Consider the following 25,800-nt stretch of genomic DNA (forward strand, 5'->3'; position numbering starts at 1 on the left):
TAAAACCATTTTACAATATCAACATGTCAGCATTTCTAGCACAGAGGTACACTCAAGTGTCCTCGCTTTGAATGGGTCTTTGTATTGATTCCACCCGATACTTTTGATAAGGGGATTTTTCAAAGAACTATTTACTTCAAATAACTGCAGTATGAGTTTGAAAAAAAAAAAATAGTGAATGCTGCCAGTCTTGTTTTCTTCATATTCTATTATCCCAATACTGGGATGGGGGTAAGTAATGAATGAATTTCATGATTTTACTGTTTCTTCGATATTCGATTTCTCCAGCAACATTGTTTGTCAGTGTTTGATTACGTCGGAGTTCGATATTTTTCAGATAGCCATAAAAGATGTAAATATACCGAAACATGCAAAGTTGTCTATTTATTGTCTCGGCGTAAATGTGTCTTCATTGATTCATCGGTATATCAACGAGAGGGAATTCCAGAATACAATAGGGTTACATTTTCTCTCTTCTTGGCAAATCCTAAGTATCAAACTATATTACTTGCATGCGAACCAAGGCCAACAGCAGAGAGACTATGGCAATACACACATCCATTTTTTGTTTCATCGCCGATGAAAAGTTTTGATAATTTTTTGTCAAATTTCAACTGGCATGCTGATCGTCATTAGGCATACGGAGTGATCGAAATAAATTGTTCAAGAAACGAATATGAGAGAGAGAGAGAGAGAGAGAGAGAGAGAGAGAGAGAGAGAAAAGAGAGAGAGAGAGAGATCGTTTTACTATGATGCAAGTAAACTCCAATAACCCAAAGTAGCCAGGATAACTGTATATGTTTTTGATAAAGTGAGCAAACAATAGGTCCTGATCAATGAGGTGTATATATATCGACTACAGCACCATCACTGTGTGCGTTCGGTTTGTATTCCGTCCGTTTTATTGCCTGATGTAAACTGGAGAGGTATTTTTAATTAATTGTTCATGTAAGTACTAGTATATATCTGATTTGCTTTTTTAGGGGATTAAGAATATTTAGATGATTTAAAATTTACTAGAAAATGATAACACTTAATAAGTATGAATGTATTTTAATGAGAAGATTGGGGAATAAGATGGCGCAACTGCCCACTTGAGTTAGTCGTAAAATACAATTTCAAATTTAACACTTTTTTTCAATTAAATGTATTTGATATCTTGTAATACAAGTTGACAAAAGGATAATTTCTAACTATATTCAGTTTTAAATATTTCAAATAACGATAAGAAAAAAATAATAAATCCTTAGGTTTTGATGGTATCGAACCCACAACCTAAAAACCTAAGTTCTATAAAGTTACTTAATGTCTGGTGCTCTAATCAATGAGCCATTTTATTCACAACAAAGTGCGTTGTTTATATATGAGACGTTGGCCACGAATTTACGGACTTCTATTATTTTTCTAAAACGTTCAATTGTTGGGTTACAAAATGGCATTTTTAAAGTATAGTGGGCCATCTCTCCACATTTTTGTTGATTAAAATCGGTTTAAATTCCATTAAACCGCATTAAGACTATGACAAAAATATGGAGCTCAGACCCACTCCATAAAAGAAAAGGCATTGGAGTTTTAAAAATGACACTATTTGGAGGTTTTGACACGCAGACCCAGTTTGATTCAACTTATTGCAAGTAATTAACATATTTAAGGGTTACAAACCGATGTTACGTTAAATATACATTGTTTTCAATTACTTTTTAAAAAGTATCAGATTTAATGATATTTTAATTTTGCAGTATATAATCATTCCTCGTATGGGCATTTTACACGCCTTATTTACCCATCTTCTTTATTCGGATACTTTGATATTGGACATTGTGTAAAAATGATGATAATCTTTACATCCTATGAGAAGGGGTCAACAATTGTTTGCCTTTCTCTTTAAGTTTGTTTATCTCTGTTCATATTAAAAATTTTATGTTTATCTCTATCTATCAGCAACTTTACCTAAGTCATAGATTTTGAACTATACAAAGTAGGAACGTCGTATTTGTAAATTTGAAGGTCAGAGATCAAGGTCATCCATAAATGTCAAAGTTCAGATTTATTTTCCATGGGTTTTCGTTATCATTGGAAACACACATATACTAGTACAGTGATTTTTTTATTTTATTTTTTAAGGGGGGTCCTTTGTGCCTAGGTTTTGTAAGTTTTATTTAAAATTAGATTAAGACTACACAAAACCACTATAATACAATGTAGTTGATCGATATAGGAAACTGACTGGTCGATTTTTCCACATTGTTTAAAACCTTATTGTCAACATTTAAGCAAAATCATGGCTTTGGTCAACCTTCAGCATTAACCATTTCATATTTGTTTCTGTAAATCCGTACGGTTTGTGTACGGTGAACGCAAAAATATTCATTTACATTGTAACACTATACTGTTATAATACTAAAAAGATTCAGAATTATAGAAATAATAGGTGGGATAATAGGTAGGCAAAAAAAGGTAAAGAAAAAAATGTTAAAAAAGAATGAAAAAAAAAGACTGAACTGAAAGTAAACTAAGGGAGCGAAGGTCGAATACTAAACAAACTTGGAACCCAATCTAAACGTTTAATTTGGCAAAAACACGGTGAGCAAATAAAAATAGGAAAGTATATACTAGACAGTTGTTTAGGGACAGTTCAGGAAATGCCCACAATAAAAGAACATGTACATATATATGTATGCGCAAAGTTTTTTTTCTGATAAATTAATACTTTATTCCAATACTTGCCACTTTTAATCCCACCCCAACGCACATATACACACAAACACCTAATAATTTATTCATTGTATGTTTTATATCAATGCATGCTTGCAATCAAGACGATTTTTTTTTCAAAGAAAAATTAAAAATTTAATGATCGATTTATCAAAACTTGTAATAATATGCATAAAAATATTTGCCTGTGTATGATCACGATCAAAAATATCAGAAATAGGTTTTCAATAAAAAAGTATAAAGAAGTAAACGTAGAATAATTGCAAAGATGTTGTTTTGCACCCAAACAAAGGATCTTTGAGCAGTCGAGCTTCACTTGTTCTCTCATTACGAAGCCGCTCTATAAAAACGTTAGCTTTATCCTCATACTATGAAGAAATATGGCGCCATCTTTTCTCATTGCATTCTACGTAAACAACAAAAAATTAAAGTTTCTGACAAATTTCTAGATGGAAGTCGAATTTTATTATAGGATTACTTTGTAAAACAAAAACAAAATGACCGTCTTGCTCCTACAATTATTCAAATTTATTTTTTCTTCGGGGGCTTGGCAGAAAAACCTCTCCCACTCGTACAGTTTGAATAGTTATATACATGTTTTTCAAAGTCTAAGTCTAATGTAAATGCAATTATTTGATGATATAATAGTAGATAAAGGCATATACAAATTATGAATCACATGAACAGTGTATAAAGATTGGTTTTTACAAAGGAGAAGGGCGTACAATGCCTGTCAAATCCCCCCTCACTTGGGGTATTTAAATGACTTGTGTGTATCATGTAGGGATTAATAAAAATCTTAAATTGTACATTTGAGTCAGTGGTGCATCAGTATATGCGTCTTATACGGTTTGGGTTGATAATTTTGAATACCCTATCCTTCTGGAGACACTATCTACTTCTTTGAACGATCCTAAATAAGTTGTATCAGAGAGCAGAGAGTGAGCGATGAAAATACTTATTTTTGAAAGAGTGCATTGGAGAAAGTGTCGCGCATAGCCCAACTCTCGCCTGTCGTAAAAATTTAGTTTTTTAAAAAACTGACCAATGACATTAGTGAAAATTGCGTATATTTATAGATAAATGTAAGTAAATAGACAATTAACACGTATTGATATTTCACACTAAGTAAGAACTAAATTTTGGTAAAGTGGGTCAACCTGAGTAAATAAGAGTCTATGTATGACACCTGGTGTTTAGACAGTAAATTAGTTCACACATATTTGACAACAAAGAAACTATTAGAATGACATCAAAGAAAATTAAGTGCAAGAAGACACAAAATTGACTATTAAGTAAACAATGCCATATGTAACAATTACAAGAATTTGCTTAGTGCAGGTGTCTTTGCTATAAATAAAAAAAATAAGTTAGGAATCTCGCACGTTTGAAAACATTGATTTTAGAAGTAAACAGAATGACACACAAACCACTTTATATTACAATATTTCACACAGTTTTCAAAATTAAAGAAAATTTAGAGTTAAAAAATCCTCTTTATGTTCATTTGAAGTATTGAAATAAACGATTTATATGAAACTAAATGAAAATATATAACAACATTTAAAACAGCGGAACTATGAATGTGACATACCCCATGGCCCCAGTAGCTTTGGACCCCAAAGCTTTATATGAGTGTGAATGCATGAATATGTAAGACAAAAATAAAATTATAAATAATGAACAGAAAAATATATATGGTACACATATACACATGTTATAAGTAGAAACAAGATCACAGTAAGTATAATAAATACAGAAAATTAAAATTTACTTTGCATTTATTTGCCCTGTGTTAGAGTATGGTGATGAAGTCTGGGACAATTGTACAGATGAACAAAGTAATTTATTGGAAAGTATACAGATTGAAGCTGCACGAATAATTACTGGTCTTAGACGAAACTCATCTAAACAATACCTATATCAGGAATTAGGCTGGGAAACACTTAAGAAACGTAGAAATAACCATAAATTAATATTATTGTTCAAAATATTAAACAATTATACCCCTGAATACTTATCTAGTATTGTTGGTGAATGTTTCCCCCAACATAATACATACAATCTTCGTAACAATTTCATCTATCGCACTCCTGTTGCAAGAACAACATCTTACTTCAATAGTTTTATACCATCTACAATGATATTGTGGAACAATCTACCTCAAAATACAAAAAATATAACTACAGTTTCAGCATTTAAGAACAGCCTCAAAAATATTAATAGTAAAAAACTGAATATGCATAAATTATTTAACCATGACAAAAGATTAGAGAATATTTGGCATTGTCAGTTGAGTAATAACAGTAGTAACTTAATTGCTGACCTTTACTCACACCACCTTATTGCTTCTCCACTATGTCAGAAGTGCTTTCTTGAAGTGGAAGACTCTAAACATTATTTCTTACACTGTCCATTATATGCCTCCCAAAGAAAACCTCTATTTGATTATATGAAAGACAATTCCATACCAATCACAATTAAGAATCTACTTTTTGGAAGTGATAAACTAACATTTCAAAATAACTTACTATTATTTGATAAAATTCATTTTTACATAAAAAGTACAAACAAATTTAAGTTAGTCAATAGGTAAAAATGTACACATTGTATAATAAATGTATCAAAATGGGTTCCACTGACTTTCCTTACACTCCCTTCTATTTTTTTTATTGCTTATTTGATCTCCCCTCCCCCTCCCACCCCTCCCCCTAAACTTTCCATTTTTTCTACTCTGTTATCAATTTTTGTTTTGTTTTTATTACATGTTTTTTCTTTTCATTCTCGTTTTTTCTCAACAGTACATATACTTTTTTTATTCAACCTTAGCAATTAACCATTATTTATCTATTTTTTTACTTTCATTTTCCTATCATAAGCTACTTGTTTTGTTTATTTTTTTGCACTGTACCTCCTTCCAATGATATTTATAATATTAATCTATTATACAAAATTCATTTGCAATATATTATGTATATATATCTCATATAAAATTATATAATTACTCATATTATACCTTGATCACTGGAGAGAACATAAATTGGCATTATGCCTGCTGTTCAATCCATTTCAATGTATCTATATACTTGAATAAAATACTTCATAAATTAAAATCAACGAAAATGTTGTAAAATGTAATTAAGTCTTGCCTTTCTAAATGGAACGAGTGTCCAGCCAAAAAGCATAATTATTTAAAAAAAAAACCACTAGTAATTCACATGAGAACAAAAACAGATGTCAAAATGTAAATCTGAAATTGAAGTACTTAAAAAATGTTATTCATGTGTATTGTCAGCATGAGTTGACTAGAGTAAGTAAAATAAATAAATATATATACACTGGACAAAATTGCTAACGCACCATTTGAAATAGAATAATATTTACATCCTAGAATTTTTTAAAGATATATTTAATGTTTAAATAAGTCACCTAAATTATAAGTAAGACATTTCAATATCCAAACGGATAAATGGATGCAATATAAACCGAAGCGTGACTCTTCTTTAAAAATGCTCAAATCGTGCTCACACTTCTTTTGGAAAGATAAATCTTTACTTTCTTTTTTGTGATCTTATTATTGATGCATGCATTACTAAAACCTCACAAAAAAACCGACGGGGTATGGCGCGTTTGATCGCAGAAGAGCGTGGCAGGACAGTTGGTATGGTCTCCGCAGAATGCTCCTTTAGTGAGGTTAGAAAAAATGTTAATAATTGTACGATTACCGGTGATATTTGCTAAAACATGACACAGCATGCTTATCAAATAAAACAAATGTCGTTTAAGGTAGCCAAAGGCACCACACGTCAATTGCAAGGTTGTACCGGAAATTTGCGCAAACCGGAAGTGTGAGGGACCGAGCAAGAATTCCAAAGCGTCGCGTAAACACTAGGCAAAAAGACAGACAGATCCCATTTATACGAGCATATGGAGCCCACACCTGATATTGATATGTGAATCACATAATGGGGGGGGGGGGGCTACCAATGTTTCATAAACAGTACTCAGAGCAACTTGTCAATAAGATTACAACAAATGATGTTTCATTTTCTGTATTATAATAAACTGTTAAAATGATATACTAATCAATCTTTGTTGCGTTCAGATCTAAAACAATCAAAGAAGTAGTAGGTGATGCGTTAGCAATTTTGCCTAGTGTATATATATATATATATATATATATATATATATATATATATATATATATATATATATATATATATATATATATATATATATATATACAGTATTGACCTGTGGTCTAAGTGTAAGAGTAAGGATATCATGGAAAATATCAAGTATAAGGGTATTGACAAGTAAAGAAATGCATTGGTATTAAGAACCAAAAAAAATATTCATGAAATGCGTATAAATTAGATGTATGTTGTGAATTGATAACTGAAAGTTTAGGAGTTGACTAGTATGTTTGCATGACTGAATGAAAATATGCAATACCGACCAAAACATTTCTTTTGTTTCACAATCTAAACATCTTAGCAACGAACTTAAAAATTTAAGTAACACATAGGACACACAAGAATAAAAGGGATTTGCATGAAAAATATGTTCAAAAATTAAAGAAACGCATTGGAAAGAACCTTTAAAATGCATGAAATTTTTTGAAAATGTGCTGAGGTTAACACCATATACAAAACATACACTATGCAATACTCAACAAATTATGAAGATCTCTAACAGAACCGAAGTAAACCGAAAAAGAAACTTTTGTAATATGGCAAAGTCGGTGAGAGTTTAGTGATCAACCAAGCAATTCTAGCACTAAATAACAACAGGATCGCGATACCTACTAAAATGGTGATTAAACCATAACCCGAAGAGGACAGTTTTGAGTAATATAGTTGTTATATTAGGATAAAAAAGAAGTGATGCACATCAACAAAACCAACACAAATAAGACTGCCGAGTCACCAGCATGTTTGAACCATGTGTTTATAGTGCCTTCTCCTCAGAAAATCACCTCAGAAATTTCCGTATGTCAAAGATTGCAAAAATAATGAACATCATTTCAAGTACGTTATTGTTGTACATATGTAAGTACTGTCAAATAGGTACATTCAAGTAAGTGTAGTCAAGAAAGTGAGTAAGTATATTGTATATTCAAGTAAGTTACAGTAAGGGAAAATATATTTATACATGATTGTTTACAAGTAGAGTTTAGTAAGCATAGCCAAGTAGGCTAAGGTAAGGGGGCATATATACATACATAATTGTTGGTAAATATAGTCAAGTTAGTACATTTACAGTCATGTCAGTAAGTTATATGGAAAAGGCTAGGTGAGTACATACATGAATGATTCGACTTAGTTTGTGTGAGTTAGAATATAGTTAAGATTATATAAATTATTAAGTTAGACTTGCAACGTGTAAATCGAAGATGGAGATCTCGCAGAACTTTTTGGCCAAAATATGTACGTGTGTTTGGTTTCTAGGTTTCCAGGTGGTGGTTTCATGTTTTGTCTGTAGGGGGTGGAGGTGGTTCCTGTTAAGGGGGAGGCTGGGTGTCATCATTAATAGGAGGTGGCTAATTGACAGGTAGATCAGGATTTGGCAACGGTATGTTCTCTAGTGGATCCTCAGTAGGCTTTGCATTGGCAGGAGCGGGACCAAATTAGTTATCCTCTGCATCAGGGATGTCATCTTAATACCGTAACTGTCTTTGCCGGGCGGATTTGCAGGGTGATTCTATGTGGGGAATTCCTCTAGAGAGCACTGGCTTGGTTGTAAGTGACACATGTACTGGGTTCGTTTCCCGGATTCTCCACCAATTTTGCTCATACCGTTTTGGTAGATTATTTTGTATACCCTATCCTTTCGGAGCCACTATCTACTTCTTTGGACGATCCTAAATAGGTTGTATCCGAGAAGTTTGAAAAAAGGTAAAGAGTGGGCGATGGAAATGCGCATTTATTGAAAGAGCGCAATCGAGTAAATGTCGCACATAGCCCAACTCTTGCCTGTCGTAAAAATTTAGTTTTTGAAAAACTGACCATTGACATTAATGAAAATTGTGTAAGTTTAGAAGAATGTAGGTTAAAAGACGATTAACGCGTATTTCACACTAAGTAAGAACTAAATTTTGTTAAAGGGGGTCAACTTGAGTAAAAAGAGTCTATATATGACACTTGGTGTTTGGAGAGTGAATTGCCTCAAACATATTGGATAACAAAGAAATTAGTGTCATCAAAGAAAATTGAGTGTAAGAAGACACAAAATTGACTTAGGATAAATAATTAAAACAATGCCAAATTTTGCAATAAAAAGATTTTGCTTAGTACAGGTGTCTTGGCTATAATTATGAAATAGGTTAGGAATCTTGCACTTTAAAAAACATTGATTTTAAAAGTAAACAGAATGAAAAAATGCGTTATATTACACTAAAAATGTTTAGAGTTATAAAATTCTCTTAATGTTCATTTGAAATATTGAAATAAACGGTTCATTTGAATCTGAATAAATCTTAACATGTAAACAGTGAAAATATGAATATGACACATGTAATAATGTTGATCTGCATTATCTGACCATTTAAAAACATACATTATTACTTTATAATTTTCTTCTTAGGTTTATTTCTAAGTTGTTTTTTTTCTGATGGAATTTCGATATTTTCCAAAATAATTCTATCATAAACATTTTTTCTTAAAATGTTGAATCAAAAAGAATTTTACGCACAGATAATAAAAGAGAAAACGCACTTTGATTCGAACATCCTCTTGGTCGAGAAAGATTGTTAAACACAACGGTCTATTTTGACACATTACCAATATAGTGAATACCTTTTATAGTTTTACATTCATTAATAAGGGAAGTTTTTGTGAAAACCACGACTTTTGATCCATGATGGGTCTAGACTTCATTTTGATAAATCAATAATAAAAATGAATGATAACTTTTTATTTTAATAAAAGTACTTTAAGGATGGAGTATACACCGATTCAAAACTAAATATTTGCAATTATGCACGATAAATGGTCCAGATATAGTAATAACTCTTGGGTTTCTACAATATAAGCACGTAGATGACTTGCATGGTGACATTTATAATATGAATAATGTATACAAGTCAAAAATTAATATTTTAACAACGTTTTAATATAGTTCTTCTTTATTGCTCCAAGTGGGAGATATACAAGTCCTTGTAATCCCCTGTAAAGAGTTTCGTATAATTATTTATATGATCGATTACTTTAAATACTATTCAGATATTTTGCTGTTGCCATTGCTGTTAAAGACGAGGCTTATCGCATGTATTAGGTGAGACCCAGTGATCAAATGATTTGTGGGTTTCAATGTATCGTGTCAATAGATTAATTAAAGAGAGAGAGAGAAAGAGAAATAAAGTTTCTCAAAAAAAAAATTTCCCTATCCATTATTTAACATAATGTTCCGGCAATGCTTAAGTTAGCGTGTAATTAAAACAGAATTGTTAACTAAAGACGTATTCCTCCGCACTCGGCCCACGCAATTATTAATCTGAATATTTCATGATGTCTGACGAACATAAAGTTTCAAATCAATTTATTGTCTCTTGTTATCCAACACAATATAAATATTGTCTAATGTTCCCCAACATGCACACTGCGCACTATCTCTGCGTATAGGGAAACCGAATGAATTATCGTTAAGCATACCTTACCAATCACCAAATTCGCTGATTGACGTTAAGTATACTGTCCACCATATTTGACCGATTTATTAATTTATGTAACAAGTTTTATATTTTCCTTACACATGTAACGTACCATCAATTAAATAACATACACGACGCAGGAAAATATTCCCATCCCCAACCCCAACCCCCCTTCCCCTCCTACCCCCCCCCCCCCCAAAAAAAAAAATCAAAAAAAAAATCACATAAAGTACCCACTCACACCAGACACGCACAACCATCAAAAACAAAGGATGGAAAAAAAGAAAAACAAACACTCTAAAACAAATGAATGATAAAACGAAAGTGATAACGATAAAAAAGGTATATGTATATGCAATCAGTTATTGAACTGATAAACAACAACAAACATACTTATACATGTACTGAGTATATTGCCTCTAATATAGTTGTCGATCGTTATTGTCGCCAATCATGGAAATACGGGTGCCAACATTTTTCCTTTGATAAAAAGTAGTTGTAAATTTCAGAAACGTTATGTGAAACTGCGTATGTAGAGTAGATTTGAAAACAGCAATTTTCTTGTTTTATAACAACTTTATTCTACAAATTTAAAGATATCCGCATTAGGTAAAGCTATGGATATCTTTTAACCTAGCACGTTACTGTGGCTTAATTATCACAAGATCAGATTTAAAGCTTTTAAGTATCATTGAATATCTTAATTTAGCCGACAACTTGTACTTCTCGACATCTGGTCCATTGCCTTTTATGGATTTATTATTCATTTGCACAAGTGATCTCGTTTGTTAATTTCCGGTCTGCAGAATCAGAATCCGTTCTCTCAATTCCCCTATCAATCTAGTATAACAAAACTAAGTCGATGTCACTGGGTAAGAGGGATTCCGAGGATTCGGTTAAAAATAAGATAGGAAAGTTGTGTGTATTCCGGTAGAAAAGATTAAAAACAGTATCATAATAGAGTAAAATGGCCAACAGAAAGGCACCGTTACTCAACATGTTCGACCTCTTGAGCAAAATCTATTTAAATACTCGTCTGTATACATTGAAATATTTGCCCCGTTCAATTCATGCCCATTTAACCCTTATTATCAGCAGGCGAAATTAAGACCGGACGAATCCAATGTCTCAAATTATCTCTCTTCAAAAACAATTGTGTCTGGGCGAATTCGAGACAAGGCTACATGTAAACTGTGTGTAAACTGTGTGTAAGTGAAAAACCATTATGGCGAATATTACACAAGGCGAAAATAACACTGTATATCATTGGAAAGAACATTTAACTACAAATGTATTTTTTACTGAAACCAAACAATATATCATTCTTCGACCCACGTGCAGTATCTTTTTTATTTTTTCATTATTTTTTATTCATTTAATTATTTATTTTTATTTATTTATTAGTTTATTTTTTCTGAAATAATTTAAAATACCTTACTTTGAAATAAAAAAAGGGTTTCCTTAGCTTTCAGTTCATAAAAATTTTGTATATTGTGCAAGACCCGACTTCTATCTGAAACCGTAATTAATCAATTGATCGTCACATAATGATTTCAATGCTTTTGATCTCTATAACAACAGTTTAACAAACCATCCATTGTTTCAAGAAGTTTCCATAACACAGTGGAGTGCAAAAACCTAATTTTGACGTGTACTCGCCTATATTGGTGCACTCAGGTCGCGTTTGAATGTTGTAGACAGTTTCCATGGAAACATGGACCAAAAACCTTCAATTAACCTTTACTGTATCATTTATTGGGTGGGATTTGAGTGTGGTTTAAACCCCATGTTAAAGAATTCCTCTGTTAATGCAATTAAAACACCAGTAATCTATACGGTTCAGAACAATCGGAAATTTCTATTGTTTTATGGTTATTCCTTTGTAAATCTTATCTCCTGACTGAATCATTTACCTGGCTACACCGTAGATTGTCTCGACCATTTTAGAGCGTTTTTTGTAAACTCCAAACAAATAAGAGTTTAAACTTTGATGTATTTTTTTTCTTTATTTGTATATTATGTTAGTAGTAAATCAATATTAAAACAGAATGTAAGTGATTTTATTGCCTGTCAATTATTGTGTCAATATGACAGGCAAGTATAATCAATAAAATAGAGATTGAAATAAAATAAATTGAAGTGCTATGTAAATAATTAACTAAATAATTACTGTGATGATTGTTGAAATCTTCAAAATTAGTTTTTTTTATAACCGATATTAAAAGATGCTGAAAAGTAATATTCCCCCAGTACAATATTTAAGTAAAAAATAAGAAATTTGGATGGTTTAAATATGTAACTTCATGAAAGAATTACAGAATGTTTGTCCTACAAAATCTAAAATTTAAAAAAAACCATGTTTTAACATTGCTCAATGTTAAGACATGTCTTTATTTTAAATTTTATAGGACAAACATTCTTTAACTCTTTAATTGATAGCTTACATATTTGATTTACAAAATCTTCTTTTTGATATGATAGTAGATTTTTAATCTTTATTCTCTATTACCACGGCAATGGTGGCCTCAACAATGAATCTATTGTGTCTGACAACTTTCTACATTCGGAATACAGGTATAAATGATGACAACGTAATTACAATGTACCAGTAGACATGTTCACGAAGCTATCTTAGGGCTATGGTATGTCATAAGTACGTCTTAAATTATATCTTGAAGCTTTCCTAAATTTAGGAACTGCAATAACTTCGTCATATCGCATACCTTGTCCTATGACAATTCATAGTTTGTTAAATCAAGTTAGACGGATCTTAGGCTATTGTGATGGTTTTTCTTAAGACCGGTAGAATAAGGCAATCTTTTCTACAGTCCCAGCATTTCCGACAAACCACAAATTCCTAATCCGGGAGGGGCATTCAATTTTGTATTATATATGGAGAGTATCCCAACCCTCCAACCCCCCTTTCAGCCGTTACGTGCCTACCCGGGAGCTGATGAATTAAACAACTGTATTGTCGTCAGGAATACTGTCTCTATGTTGCGATAGATGTGAATTATTCACTTAATTTTATCAAGAAAATAAGAAATGTTTGATAAACTATATAATGTATTTCTGTGATACCTTACTACTTATTTCCTATTTAACCTGCACATGTATTCTATATACATGTATTACAAATTGAAGGGAAAAAACTATATATGATATTAGTCAAATTTGGCCCCCAAAATTCGCTATTTTTAAAATGATTCGGATACATTAATTTGTTGCGTTATTTTATAAAAGAGATGACACGAAATATGTTTTTCACCTATTTATTTGATTTATATGCACTCACTGGCTTTATATGACGTCAGAAGTGACACTTTTTTTATAATTCAATCAAAATCAATCAAAAATTGACATGTTTCTTATCTTTTTTCGAATGGGAAATTCAGAGCGACTCTTTAAACAATAACGAACTTTTTGTCACTTATAAGTATTGGGGAGATACAACTTTGGTATTTGTTTGTTCAAGCAGTCGCTCAATGTTTTCTTAAAGAAAAACTGCCTCAAAACAAGCCGTTTTATGCTAAAAATGGGAAAATGGCGGGAAAAGGTCAACTTTATGATGTCATATTTTTTTAATTGTGGGCTTTAAAATCAAAATGAAAATCAAGAAAAAACTTAAAATGTATATTTGTACAAATAAAACAAAGAATTACAGTTAAATGACAATGTTCATTTTAGGGGGCCATTTTAGGCTCAAACCATATATAGTTATTTAGCCTAATGCATTTATGTATATACATATTTGCATCATAAAATATGATCAAATCAAATCAAATTAAAAGAGTTTCACGTTTAAATAAAACACGAATGTGTTAAACGTTAGGAATTGGTTAATATCTATGCCTAAAAAAGATAAAATGATAGTCAAATAAGCTGGAAAAAGATTCTTTACCGGTAAATTGAACTTACATGTATGTAAACAAAAACAGGACACGAGCCTTATTTACATGACAAAGAAGCCCTGTATCTTGCTTGTAACTCTACGAACGACCCTCAAATTTTATTTGATCATTAGAAATGCATTTTTTAAAGCGTTGTAAATAATAAAAACAGAAAAATAGAATTTGAGCAAAATCGTGACCATGCCTCTTTAAGTACTGTCACATTATTTCATGTGTAAGAAAAGTTTCGTCAACATGTCTGCAGGTCAACTACATGTATATAAAATTTTGAAATCATGATAACAATAATGGTATCACCCCTCCCCCTTTTAAAAAATGAATTATCTACAAATCATGTGACACGCATTGTAATAAAACTACATATATCTTTCTGAATGAAGGTTTTGTCGAGAACAAATTAAACGAATCTTTTGCACGTCTTGCTGGCTGTCTGACTTAAAAAACTTCCAAAAGAAAAAAAAACACTTCAAAACTGACAACAGAAAATTAACAACGACAAAGCCTGAATCTTTTATTTGTTTTAGGCTATAAAAACTGACTGATGTTCTGTACGTTTGAAGCTAGATCCGACGTGATATATAATAACGTCAGCACATTGAAAGAAATATACATTAATATTTTAAACTAATTTTTCATTGTTATTATTGTTCACTTATTTCAAAGTTCCCAGTATACGATTAAAATTTTGATAAAATATAAATGAAGACTTTTGATGGAATTCAAGATTTCACAATTCTTATCTTGACTTTGATATCAGATTTTGTAAATAATTTACTTCAAAGGTTCAAATGATTTTTCATCTCGAAAATGGCAATCTATATCGTTGGTTTTATATGATTAATATGTATTTTCTACCAATAACTGACTATTTCTTACAAAGCGAATATTAGTAATTCAACAACGTGTTTTATATGTATGTGCAATCAAAGTTTTACGATATCACCTTTCTTTGGTTGTTTAAGGTTAAATTTGGTGTTTCACTTTAATTTGAACTAAATCATGTTCATCAGTGATTAAAACGTTATCGAAAAATATGTTTCTGGTGATACATCTTGACCATGAGCGAATCAAAATTAGGTCAAGGTTATTATTATATTGTAGTCATACACTTAACGAACTCTCTAAAGGGAAATCTACATCAGGTGAATGAATTTCCGCGTGATGTGTCTGATATTGATTGAATATCGAAGGCTTCGAAAGAAACCATGTATCGATACAAACAATATCATTTACATGCAAAATCTTGTCCAACATAATGAATTCATTAGATAATAAGAGCAAAGAGAAATTTTGTCTCATACAAAAATTGTCATTTAAAAATAGAAATAATGTTCACACGTCACCCCTACATAGAAGAGAGTCTAATTTTGAAATATGAATGAATTTTTTTTTGAACTTCACATAATAAAAAACAAATATAAAAGAAAACTACCACTTGTAACAAAAAATGACACGTACCAAAGACACTAATTAAATTTTACTGGAAGCCGTGATAGTTCTTATTTTTAAAAACCGGGTTTTAATTAATATTTCCAATAGTCAAACCATAAATATTAACCACTGCGTGTTACTAAAAGATTAATCTTTAAAATTACAAAAGGTGCTCATTTATTTTAAAACAAAAACAAAAAAAAAGTGTACACCATCGATTGTTTTTAAATTAAACCAAATTCATTTTAATAGTATGTTAGGTTATGCAAAAATTATGGATGTAATTAAAAATGTAAAAATCAATCAAGATATTTTATAACAAGACTATATTTTTTCTTTCCTATCACAAAACTATACCAACTTATCTATTCCTAACAACCCTTTATATCAATTTCCATTTAGCATCAATGAGGTCTATTTAAGGTAGCGACTTACAATGCTTTCATTGAAAGATTGTACTTTGCAGAAAACCCAATCGATATTGCAGGATAAAATTCCCTTTTGTAATTTCTGATTAATTGCGATGCAGCTTTAGGTAAAGGTTCTGTGCTGTGTAACTTTCTGTGGTCGCTCGCCTGAACAGAAAAAGTTCAAAGCAAGTTTTCCTTTATTGAATCAGATGGCATCTAGAGGTCCCAAACTTTGAAGCTTCAGCTGATTTATAACCTTGAATGATGAACCGATGACCTATACATTGAAGTCCATTTTCCTATTATGGTTGATTTAGTTTTTTACCCCAACTTATGATTTTTCAATAATATTGAATTGAATTATACCGAACTTATTTGTTTGTGCTGTTTGTCTTGAAATAGGTCACCCGCAAAATATTTGCGATGATGGGGCAAGAATGTTGTCACTTCTTCGTTTTAGAAATATCCCACAAACCGTTCACTGAATAAAAGTTGAAAAATATATCTTCAAAACCACTGTTATCAACTTGGTCCTTTCATGTGGTTTGTATTGCACAATCAAGGTACTAGCCTTTTTTTAACAGCTGTGTCATTTAACCCGATCAAATAAAGAGATCGTTTCACCAAAAAAAAAAAAATCCTTGGACCCTATTCATTCTTGACCGGTGAAAGAATTAAGTCTGGACACGTCTAACATTTCAATAAATTCGAATATATTGTGGTTTGGGGTCGAAATCATGCGGTTTCAATTTACATGTATATAACGCCCCTGAAATACAACTTCTCGAATACAATTGATATGTCAGATTGATAAGGGATGTGTTAACCAATTGTTTTCTATATTAATTTTACTTAAATAGAAAAAATGTAACACCTTTTTTTCAATATGGGTGCTTTCATTTTTTTGGCAATGCAAAAGAAGTTATTTTCGCCATCTCATCCAGTGTGACAAAATGGAGGTTGGTTGTATTACTATATATTTATGCTCTGAGCAATGTGGGCTCTTTATTTTATTAATAATTTGGATCTACAACTTAAAGACATATATCCGTTTTTACCATTGTCAACAACTAATAATTAAAAATCAAATCTGTATCCATGTCTTTGATCATGATTCTTCTTTGGAAACAGAAGTAGAATAAATAATGCAGAACTGTTTCTCCCGGTAAAGGTTATAAAAATATGTAAATCACAAATATTTACTGACAAGGAGACGCTAGATAAATAAAAAGTTTAATAACAGCTTTTAAATTCTACTTCAAACTCGAATACGCAAATCAATACACAACAACATATCCTCGAGAAAACCAACCCAATAATTTAATATTTTAAAACATAACAGCGTAAAATCAGTACGAAGCCAAGGCTCAATGAAAACATTAAAAAAAATCAATTTGTATCTATTCAAATATTTCGGAGCTATTTCATATTCACAGAGATAATAGACTGACGTCATAATGGTATTATAGGCAAACAGTCTATCGTAAGCTATCCTGTTCATCAGCTGAGGTTGCCCCGGATGAATGTTGTGCTGATAGCAGTATGGTTAATGTGAATATATTTGTTTTTTCCTTGACGCCCGATTCCTAATGGATTGATGCTGCTACTACAGTTCGAGATCTTGTGCTAGTTCTGGATAAACCAAACTCAAATGTGCTCGGATAATTTCAGGTGATCCTTTATCATGATTTTAGACTGAAAGTAAATGATGTAAGTATCTTCATCTAGATTATGCATTCCTTGATTTGCATGGTTTATCCTTTTTTCAATAACAGTTTACATTTTTTGCATTTTTAGAGCCAAGCGCAGATAAAAATGCACTTAATTTATGGCATATCTAGTATCGACAGTTAATCCCCTGCGTAAAGTTACTATCTTATGAGAATTTTTTTTGGTTTACAAAATGACGATACAAATTTGCTTATTACAATGTAACGCATTCTGGGGTTTTTTTTATGAATGAGTTTGTTAACCTTTATCAATTAAAAGGAAGATATTACATGTAACACTTAAGGCGTGGAATACATTGCGGTATGTTTATAATTTCACTATGTCCGTGATTAAGCATTTTCCCGAAAACTTTTCAACATTTTTTTTTATATCAAAATTATATTTTCTCTTTTTCTCGTGGCAATTAAAAACGGTTTAGGCACTTTCTTTACTAAATAAACCCCTCTGTCAAAAAAAACAATGTTCATTATGATTTAATCTGACAAAGCATCGAAATAACATTTTTATTCCTCTTAAGATATTAAAAAAAAAAATGAAAACAGGATTATTTTACAGCATCGCTCCATTACCAGGCTCCACCATTTTGTATCAAATCGCGAGAAATCAATATATAATACCGCGGGAGACGAAATTTTGGTGTATTTTTATATAGGTCTCTCAAATATTTGAAAAATTAAAGAGATTCATAATTTTTAATCTACTTAAGATGCTATTCGCATTTTTTCTCGGTTTTACTTGGGAATTTGCAGTATCTCGTAAAGAAAATACCCAAATGTTTTAGATTTAAAATTCAAATAGTTTCTAGTGTATACACAGTTTTATTTTACAGGAGCTTGGATACCGGAATGTCTAAAAATCTATAAAAAATAAAATCGCATTGACGACCCACAGCCTTCAAAAAAGGAATATTTGTTAGCATGCACAGTTATACCGGTAAATGTTTTAACAATCTGCGCAATAGATCTAGACAAGAAGTTTTCTTTGTAAAGCAATCCTTGAATATCTTAACAATAGTAATTGCCCTAAGCAAATTTATTTTAGTTTAGGTTTAAAATTGCAATATATTGCAATATCACCCAGAGAATATATAAAATTTACCCGTAATTTTGCAATACTCACATTTCGTATACGAGCGTAAATGGCGTTTATGAAATTTTTTTTAAATAAAATGAATAAAATTAGAAATGAAATAATCAAGTCTTTGTCTCATTTATATACACAACCATTCATTTTTTATTTCATGAATATGATTCCCCGAAAGAGAAGTGATTTATTTATTTGTTTCTTTGCCTGATCATATGTACCTTTTCCTTGTTTTAAAATTAATTTGCATTAAATACGGATTTTTGATACAGTATCATTGTATCAACAAAAGATTGTATTTATACTTTTTGGTAAAAGAAAAAAAAATGATCCTAAATTTGCAATCTATAAAATTACTCAACTGCATAAGTTGAATTTTTCCAATGTTACGTATCTCTTTTATTTGTTGGGGTTGCAAAAGTGTTTCAGAATAATAAAAAAAATATAGTTTCTCCTGTTTCTGTAGCTGCATGGTTTTTTTTTCAAAAATCAGAACCTTACCTTAACCTTAATTCTCTCCGTGCCAGGATGCACATAAAGCATGGACATTTGCCTTCTACATGTCGCGGTCTGAAGCCTCTCGGCGTGCTGTGTTCCACGAGTTCCATCCTGCCTCATTTCTTTCTACCTCCACCATCCGTCGCCATGTTGTCTTTGGGCGTTCCCTTTTCCTTCTTCCCTCAGGCGCCCACCCTAGAGCCACAGCAAAGTCTTCTGCTGGATCATTTCTTACAATGTGGCCGATCCAGTTCCACCTCCTTCTCTTGATCTCTCCGCTGATGTTAGTTGTTTTTGTTATCTGCAGTCTACAGTCAGGTTTGATATGTGCTGTTGCCATCTGACCTAAATGATCTTCTTTAGACATTTTGTCTGGAAGAAGTCTATCTTCTTTTCCTCTCTCTCTTATTACGTTTCCATGCCTCGTATTCATAAAACAATACGGAGAGGAGTAGGCTTTTGTATAGAGACTTTGACCTTTCTGTTGATATTATTAACCCTCCAAATGCTGTCTAGCCTCCTGAAGGATGGGCCAGCCACCGCTATCTTCTTCCTGATGTCGGCTGTGACTCTGCCGTCCTTGGTGACATTGGCGCCCAGGTACATGAAGCTGTCCACCTCCTCAATTTCACTGTTCGTGACATTAAGGCTGGCTGTACTCTTCTGTTGACCTTCAGCACTTTGCATCAAGCTTCAAACCGGCCTTAGCTGAGTTGTCTCCCAGCGTTGTTTTCTTGTACTGGAGATGATTCATAGTAGAAGACAGCGAAGCAATGTCGTTCGCGAAGTCGATGTCTTCAAGCATGGTGGTGAAGTCCCATCAACTTCCGGTGCGTTCTTCTTTGACTGACTATCACCCAGTCTATCATAGTTATAGTTTCAGCTGTTTTTACATCTGCATGGTTTTTTGACTCAGAAAACTGTATTGTAAATCGCGAGGATATGCTATAAAAGAATATCATGAAATAAAAAGTTTCACAAAAACAAGTACAAGATTTATAAATTACATATTGCATACCTTATGTTTTGGAAGCTTGCATCGTTTTGCAACAGATAACAAAAAATCGTTTGGTTTGTTTGACCTTACAGTGGTTTTCTGGAACACAAACTTGCTGTAAGGAATTAGAATTAATCGACTGAATGATATGATTGCCTTAATAGTGTATTCATTTGGCTAAAAATGATAATCTACACTAGTTAGATTAAAAAGCTGACAATAACATTTTTTTTGTAATTTTTCGTTTTTTAAAATGGAACATAGATGTAGATTCATCACTTATCATCTCTAAACCGCGGTGAAAATGAGGAAATCTGTAAAGCATCTGTAGTTGTTTTAAAGCAGGTATTAGAACATGAATAAGTGATTTATACAGATACTAGGTGGTTTAGGTATCGTAAAAAATTACAACCCATGTTAATGGACCGTGTAAATTTTTGAATACGACAGCTGCTACCTCAAGAGGTAATATGGACCTACAAAATTTCAAAATAATAGTATTGTAAAAATATTTCAAATGAAGTGCGTAAAACTCTATCTGCTCATTCCGGTATTTGTGATGAAATATAAATGTTCAACCAACTAGTTGTATTGAAATAGAAAACACTTAAGCAACTCAATATACTCCAGTATTATGATGGCAAATCATGCAATATTAAATTCTTTCTATCACATGTTTTACCCAATCAATATAATTGTTTGTAGTAATGTTATCAATAAATATTGAAAACGCTATTTTATGTAACTTTTGACCTTCGAATATTGCAAAAAGAGTTGAAAAATACATACATGGAAAAATACCATAAATGTAACAACCTACTCTTTCTTAACATCAGGGTGGATAACGGTAACAAATGTAAATGCTTATATTTAGAAAAAAAAATGAATTAAAATATCTTATTTGTCAAACCTTAACGATAACCTTACTGAACTTGGATTTAAACCGAAAGTGAATTACCCTCTATACAGCCACTTTAAGGCGACTTGTCTTTACTTAGTCTAACTGAGAAACCAACTACATCCCTTCCGACAATGGAAAGTAGTTAAAGTATTTCAGTCCATGTAGCTTTGTTTATTAATTTGTTTTTGCTTTTAACTTTATTGATGTAGTGTTCGGGAAGGAGAATCAGTTTTGTAGAATGTACAGTAAATTGGTTATTAAATAATGCATGCGAATTGATAGAGAAACATTTTGGGCTAAAAAAATTTGGCAATAATTATATAACCAATAATTTGATTATTTTTCAAAAAAAAAGAAGAAAACGTTAATACTATACGGCTGAAAATAATATTCGGTACAACCCCCCCCCCCCCCCCCCCCAATATCTTTGATTCACGTATAGATTTTATCTTAAATCAATTTTGTAAGCAGTTAGTCTTAAATTTACACAGTCCGCATACAAAAAAAATTTTTTCTGACGCACTGGCGAAATTTGCTTCTCTTCTTCGGATAGGTTGTTTTCATCAATTTCAAAGAAAGTAAACGCATGGCAAAACCTTGCCCCAGTAATGTTTGAATAAGTAAATTGATACTTTACGAAGACTCGACTTTTATGGATCTCGATAAAACACTCAAGACAACAAATGATCTAAATTTACCTAAGTCATCGATTTCGTCTTTGATTTTAAAATACTTTAAGGCCATCATACGTTTGTTTTCTACACAATAGGAATGAATTCAATCCAAAACTATTAGAAGTATAATTAGAAGTATATGTTGAAACTAGAAGAAAACGAATTTAAAACACATGCGATGGTCTGATATTGAGGGGGTTATTGTACACTTTATATGAGATGGGGGTCAGGAACCCTCTATACCTGTGAAAAATATTTTTTCTTCTTTTTTTATATCACATAGTTAATCAAAAAATAGGCATTGGATGGACAGACCCCCCCCCCCCCCCCCCCAATCTACGGCTAAAAGATTTATACCTCTGAACTCCCCTTCACTTTCCAGAAAACATTTCCGGAAGATGACTTCTGTCTTTTATGTAAAAGATATAAAATTTTACCGTCTGGTATTTAGTGGTAGTCATCTCAAAATATCAAAATGCACAAAAATTGTCTATATATTTGGAGCATTTAAAATGTAGATTGGTAATTGGATTCATTAAAATATCAAGAAAAATAACCTTTAGCATAGCATTATTCTGTGTATCAAATTTTGAAGATGTACAATTTCTACTTTTTGAGGTCATTTCTTATACCGCACTCTTACAAAGCTTCATTTTATCATAACGCCATAAAAACACGATGACTATGCTTACCTACCATACAACGGAAAAATCGTTCAGAAAATAAAATTGGCCTTAAAAGTTCTAAATATTTTTATCTGTATTTTGTTTATTGTGTTCAATTTAAAAACTTGTATCTCAGATGGAGAAAACTATTGTAGGCAATTTTTGCCTGCTGTTCAATCCATATTCACTTTTATACTTTTATATTTATTTTTTAATAATATATTTCCAAGTTTTGACTTGTTAAGTTGTATCGAAAAAGTTTCATAAAAGGTATGAAAAGAATAATAAGAAAATACATTTTCTGATATTATTACATGTATGATAATTGAATTTACTCGTTAATTAATAACTTTTTAATAACTTTTTCTTGTTTTTTTAGGTGGTTACTCATACTTTTGGATGATGTAGGAGTAATTCTAAAAATCCTACCGCTGTAGTCTAGAAAAGGAGTAAAACGTTTAAAATGGGTGACCCTTTCGAAATTTTGAGTCGACTTCGTCGCAATGCCAACTCATCTTCTTCCTCGTCATCGGAAGAAGACCTCTTCTCCGAGTCTAACAACCTGGCCATGTTTGTCGTCATCCCCGTGATGGTGATAGTGTACGGGGGATGCGCGTGCATCTATTGCTGCTACAAGTGCAGGCGCTACATGAAGGAAAACAGGCCGTTCCAAGATTTAGCCGACAAGATTCGTGGACGAGAAACGGCGGGAAACAACGAAGAAACTGAGATCACGGATGAGGCTTCGCAACACGATCACCCGGATGAAGAATCGCGTTTGGAATCGAGTCAAGAAGGCGAAAAGCTTAATTTGGATGAAGATGCGAATGAAAAGACAAGACAGGATAATAATAACGTGCATTCTAATCACAGTTCCCCTGGGCCCGAGGGAGCCATTCGTTACGTGGATTACGACACAGATTTACGGTCAGCCATGTCTACTCCGGGAATGCAGTACAAACGAAACGGTTCTGTAAAGTCAAAACGAATGAAACTTAGCACACCTATTGCCGTAGTATACAACGAAAACGATGCTGAATTACGATCGGATTCAGGGATAATGGAGGATGCTGCACTCAGTTTGGTACATTCAGATTCAAGATCGTCTAGACAAAGAATGCTTGTTGAAGCACCGCTCTCAATTGAAGAAATCGACAATCCGGCTGTGGAGACTACAGGAAGTTCAACATCCAAGGGCAATACTCAAGAAGCAGCCAAGTCAGAAACTCTTGCAAGATATATATCTACGTCCGAAATTGCTATTCAGACTGATGATAGCGGTTTTAAAAAGCGCGGGGCTTCAAACACCAAATCAAAGTCTTTGAAGGATTATGTGGTAGTGGCGAAATATATGAACTGGAGAAAAACTAAAAAGGGTTCAGAGAAAGAACGTACGAGAGACCACTCGGGATTCTTCACAAAATCAGACACGAAACATAGTCTCTCGTCGGATTCCGGAGTAAGTGTCATCAGTGGTCACAAAATGTCCGATTCAGTCAGCAGGGGCGCGAGCATGTTCGAAATGAGTTCCAGAAGTAGGAATGCACGTGCGCCATTCACGTCAGATAAATACTCTGTGTATAATTCGCGCGCAACCAACAGATATGCTAATCAACCACTAAAGAAAACACAAACTTCGTTGACAAACAATGATTTAAAAAAGTTCATCATAGGACCATGGAAGTAACAAAGGAATCCGCTCGTATTTAATTCATCCATCTCCATTGATCTTCATTATTTTTAATGTTAAGTTTCTAGTTTGTACGTCTGTTTGTTTTCAGTAAAAAAATTATATACAGAAATTTGTGATTGAATTATTTTAGCGGTTGCTGCCACTCAAGTTGAAAGTTAATCTATTACAAATTTTTCTAATGTGGGGGGGGGGGGGGGAGGGCAAAATTGAGTTTCAACGGAATTCAAGATTTTTTAAAAGTTTAAACATATTCTCGATATTCAATTAAATGTAGAAAAAAATATATAGACCTTTGACTTTGAACTGATATTCAACATTTTGACAATTTACATTATTTTTAAAATGAAGAAAATGTTAGAATACTTTAATGGGGAAATGAGAAGATCTGCAAGCTACGATCAAAAAAAATTTAATGGCCTTTGTTTCTCTCGAAGGTATTCATTCAATTCTGTTTGAGCAATAGGCTATGTTTATTAGCCTTTTATTCTTGCAAATTAACTGTCTATTGATGAAACGCAATTGTTTTTAGACATCACTTTGATGAAGTGGTCCGTCCTTGTATCCAGGCACTGCACCAAGTTGTAATATTGACAACGGCAAATTATTGTCTTTTTGCATTCTGTTTATTGCAGACCAAAAAAACCCCACTATTTTATATTGGTGTACACAAGGACACAAAAAGCGATAATTAAACACTCCAATTTCCGCCGTCTACCGACACCTAGTGTAAAAAGAGACAAATATTGATGTTTCATTACCAACGTTACGTGGGGGGCGCTTTACAATTAATGGGACATTGATTTTACTTTTCTAGTTAAAACAGATGATACCGGATACATAATGAATTTATATACATTCCAGTTTCCTTATTTTACACTCCAGTTTCAAAGCTAGATTGCTCAACATATTTTGTGTGCATGCTAGGTTTCATATATAATTTAGAAATTCAGCTAACATTTTCTTCCGCCGGTTTTATTCATAAATACTAAATATATCCCTACCCTCCTTGAATTGGATGCGATATTGGTTAAATTTAGAACTCGGTAGAAGCCATGTGGCTCCTACATGTACATGTAAATTGAAAAGAAGACGTCATTTTAAGGAATATGAAAAAAATCTTTAAAAATATTTTAAAGGTTTTGAAATTAACAATATTGTCATTTACAGCATCATTTTTTATTCATAATTAATAATGTTTATAGATCAGATCATAAATTTGACGCCGTGACATTTAGATACTGCGCTCTTGGTGTCTCATTAAATAAACAATTATTTATGGAACAATGGACTGTAAACCATGTTTCTGTTTCAGTGTCATATTTCGATAATCATCAAATTTAGTAGAACTTTTTGCACAGTCATGCATGTACGTTCTTTTACAAAAAACATGAGTCATTTCGACATTTTTTGAGTAAACGTTGTGTCAGTGCAACTCATATA

At 32.2% G+C, this 25,800-nt stretch overlaps 1 protein-coding gene across 3 annotated transcripts; it reads left to right on the forward strand.

Moving 5' to 3' along the window:
• The first annotated feature begins 869 nt into the window (after positions 1-869).
• Positions 870-24,463, forward strand: LOC128180969 (uncharacterized). Of its 3 annotated transcripts, none has more exons than XM_052849185.1 (2): positions 870-948; positions 23,047-24,463. In XM_052849185.1, the coding sequence occupies exon 2, from the start codon at positions 23,131-23,133 to the stop codon at positions 24,352-24,354; it is 1,224 nt and encodes a 407-aa protein (XP_052705145.1). In that variant the 5' UTR covers positions 870-948; positions 23,047-23,130; the 3' UTR covers positions 24,355-24,463. The 3 variants fall into 3 exon arrangements, with proteins under 3 accessions (XP_052705145.1, XP_052705144.1, XP_052705143.1); XM_052849184.1 differs by lacking the exon at positions 870-948 and adding an exon at positions 17,524-17,789; XM_052849183.1 differs by lacking the exon at positions 870-948 and adding an exon at positions 17,689-17,828.
• Positions 24,464-25,800: the final 1,337 nt, after the last annotated feature.

This window comes from Crassostrea angulata, chromosome 4, assembly GCF_025612915.1.
Source record: "Crassostrea angulata isolate pt1a10 chromosome 4, ASM2561291v2, whole genome shotgun sequence".
NCBI lineage: Eukaryota > Metazoa > Mollusca > Bivalvia > Ostreida > Ostreidae > Magallana > Magallana angulata.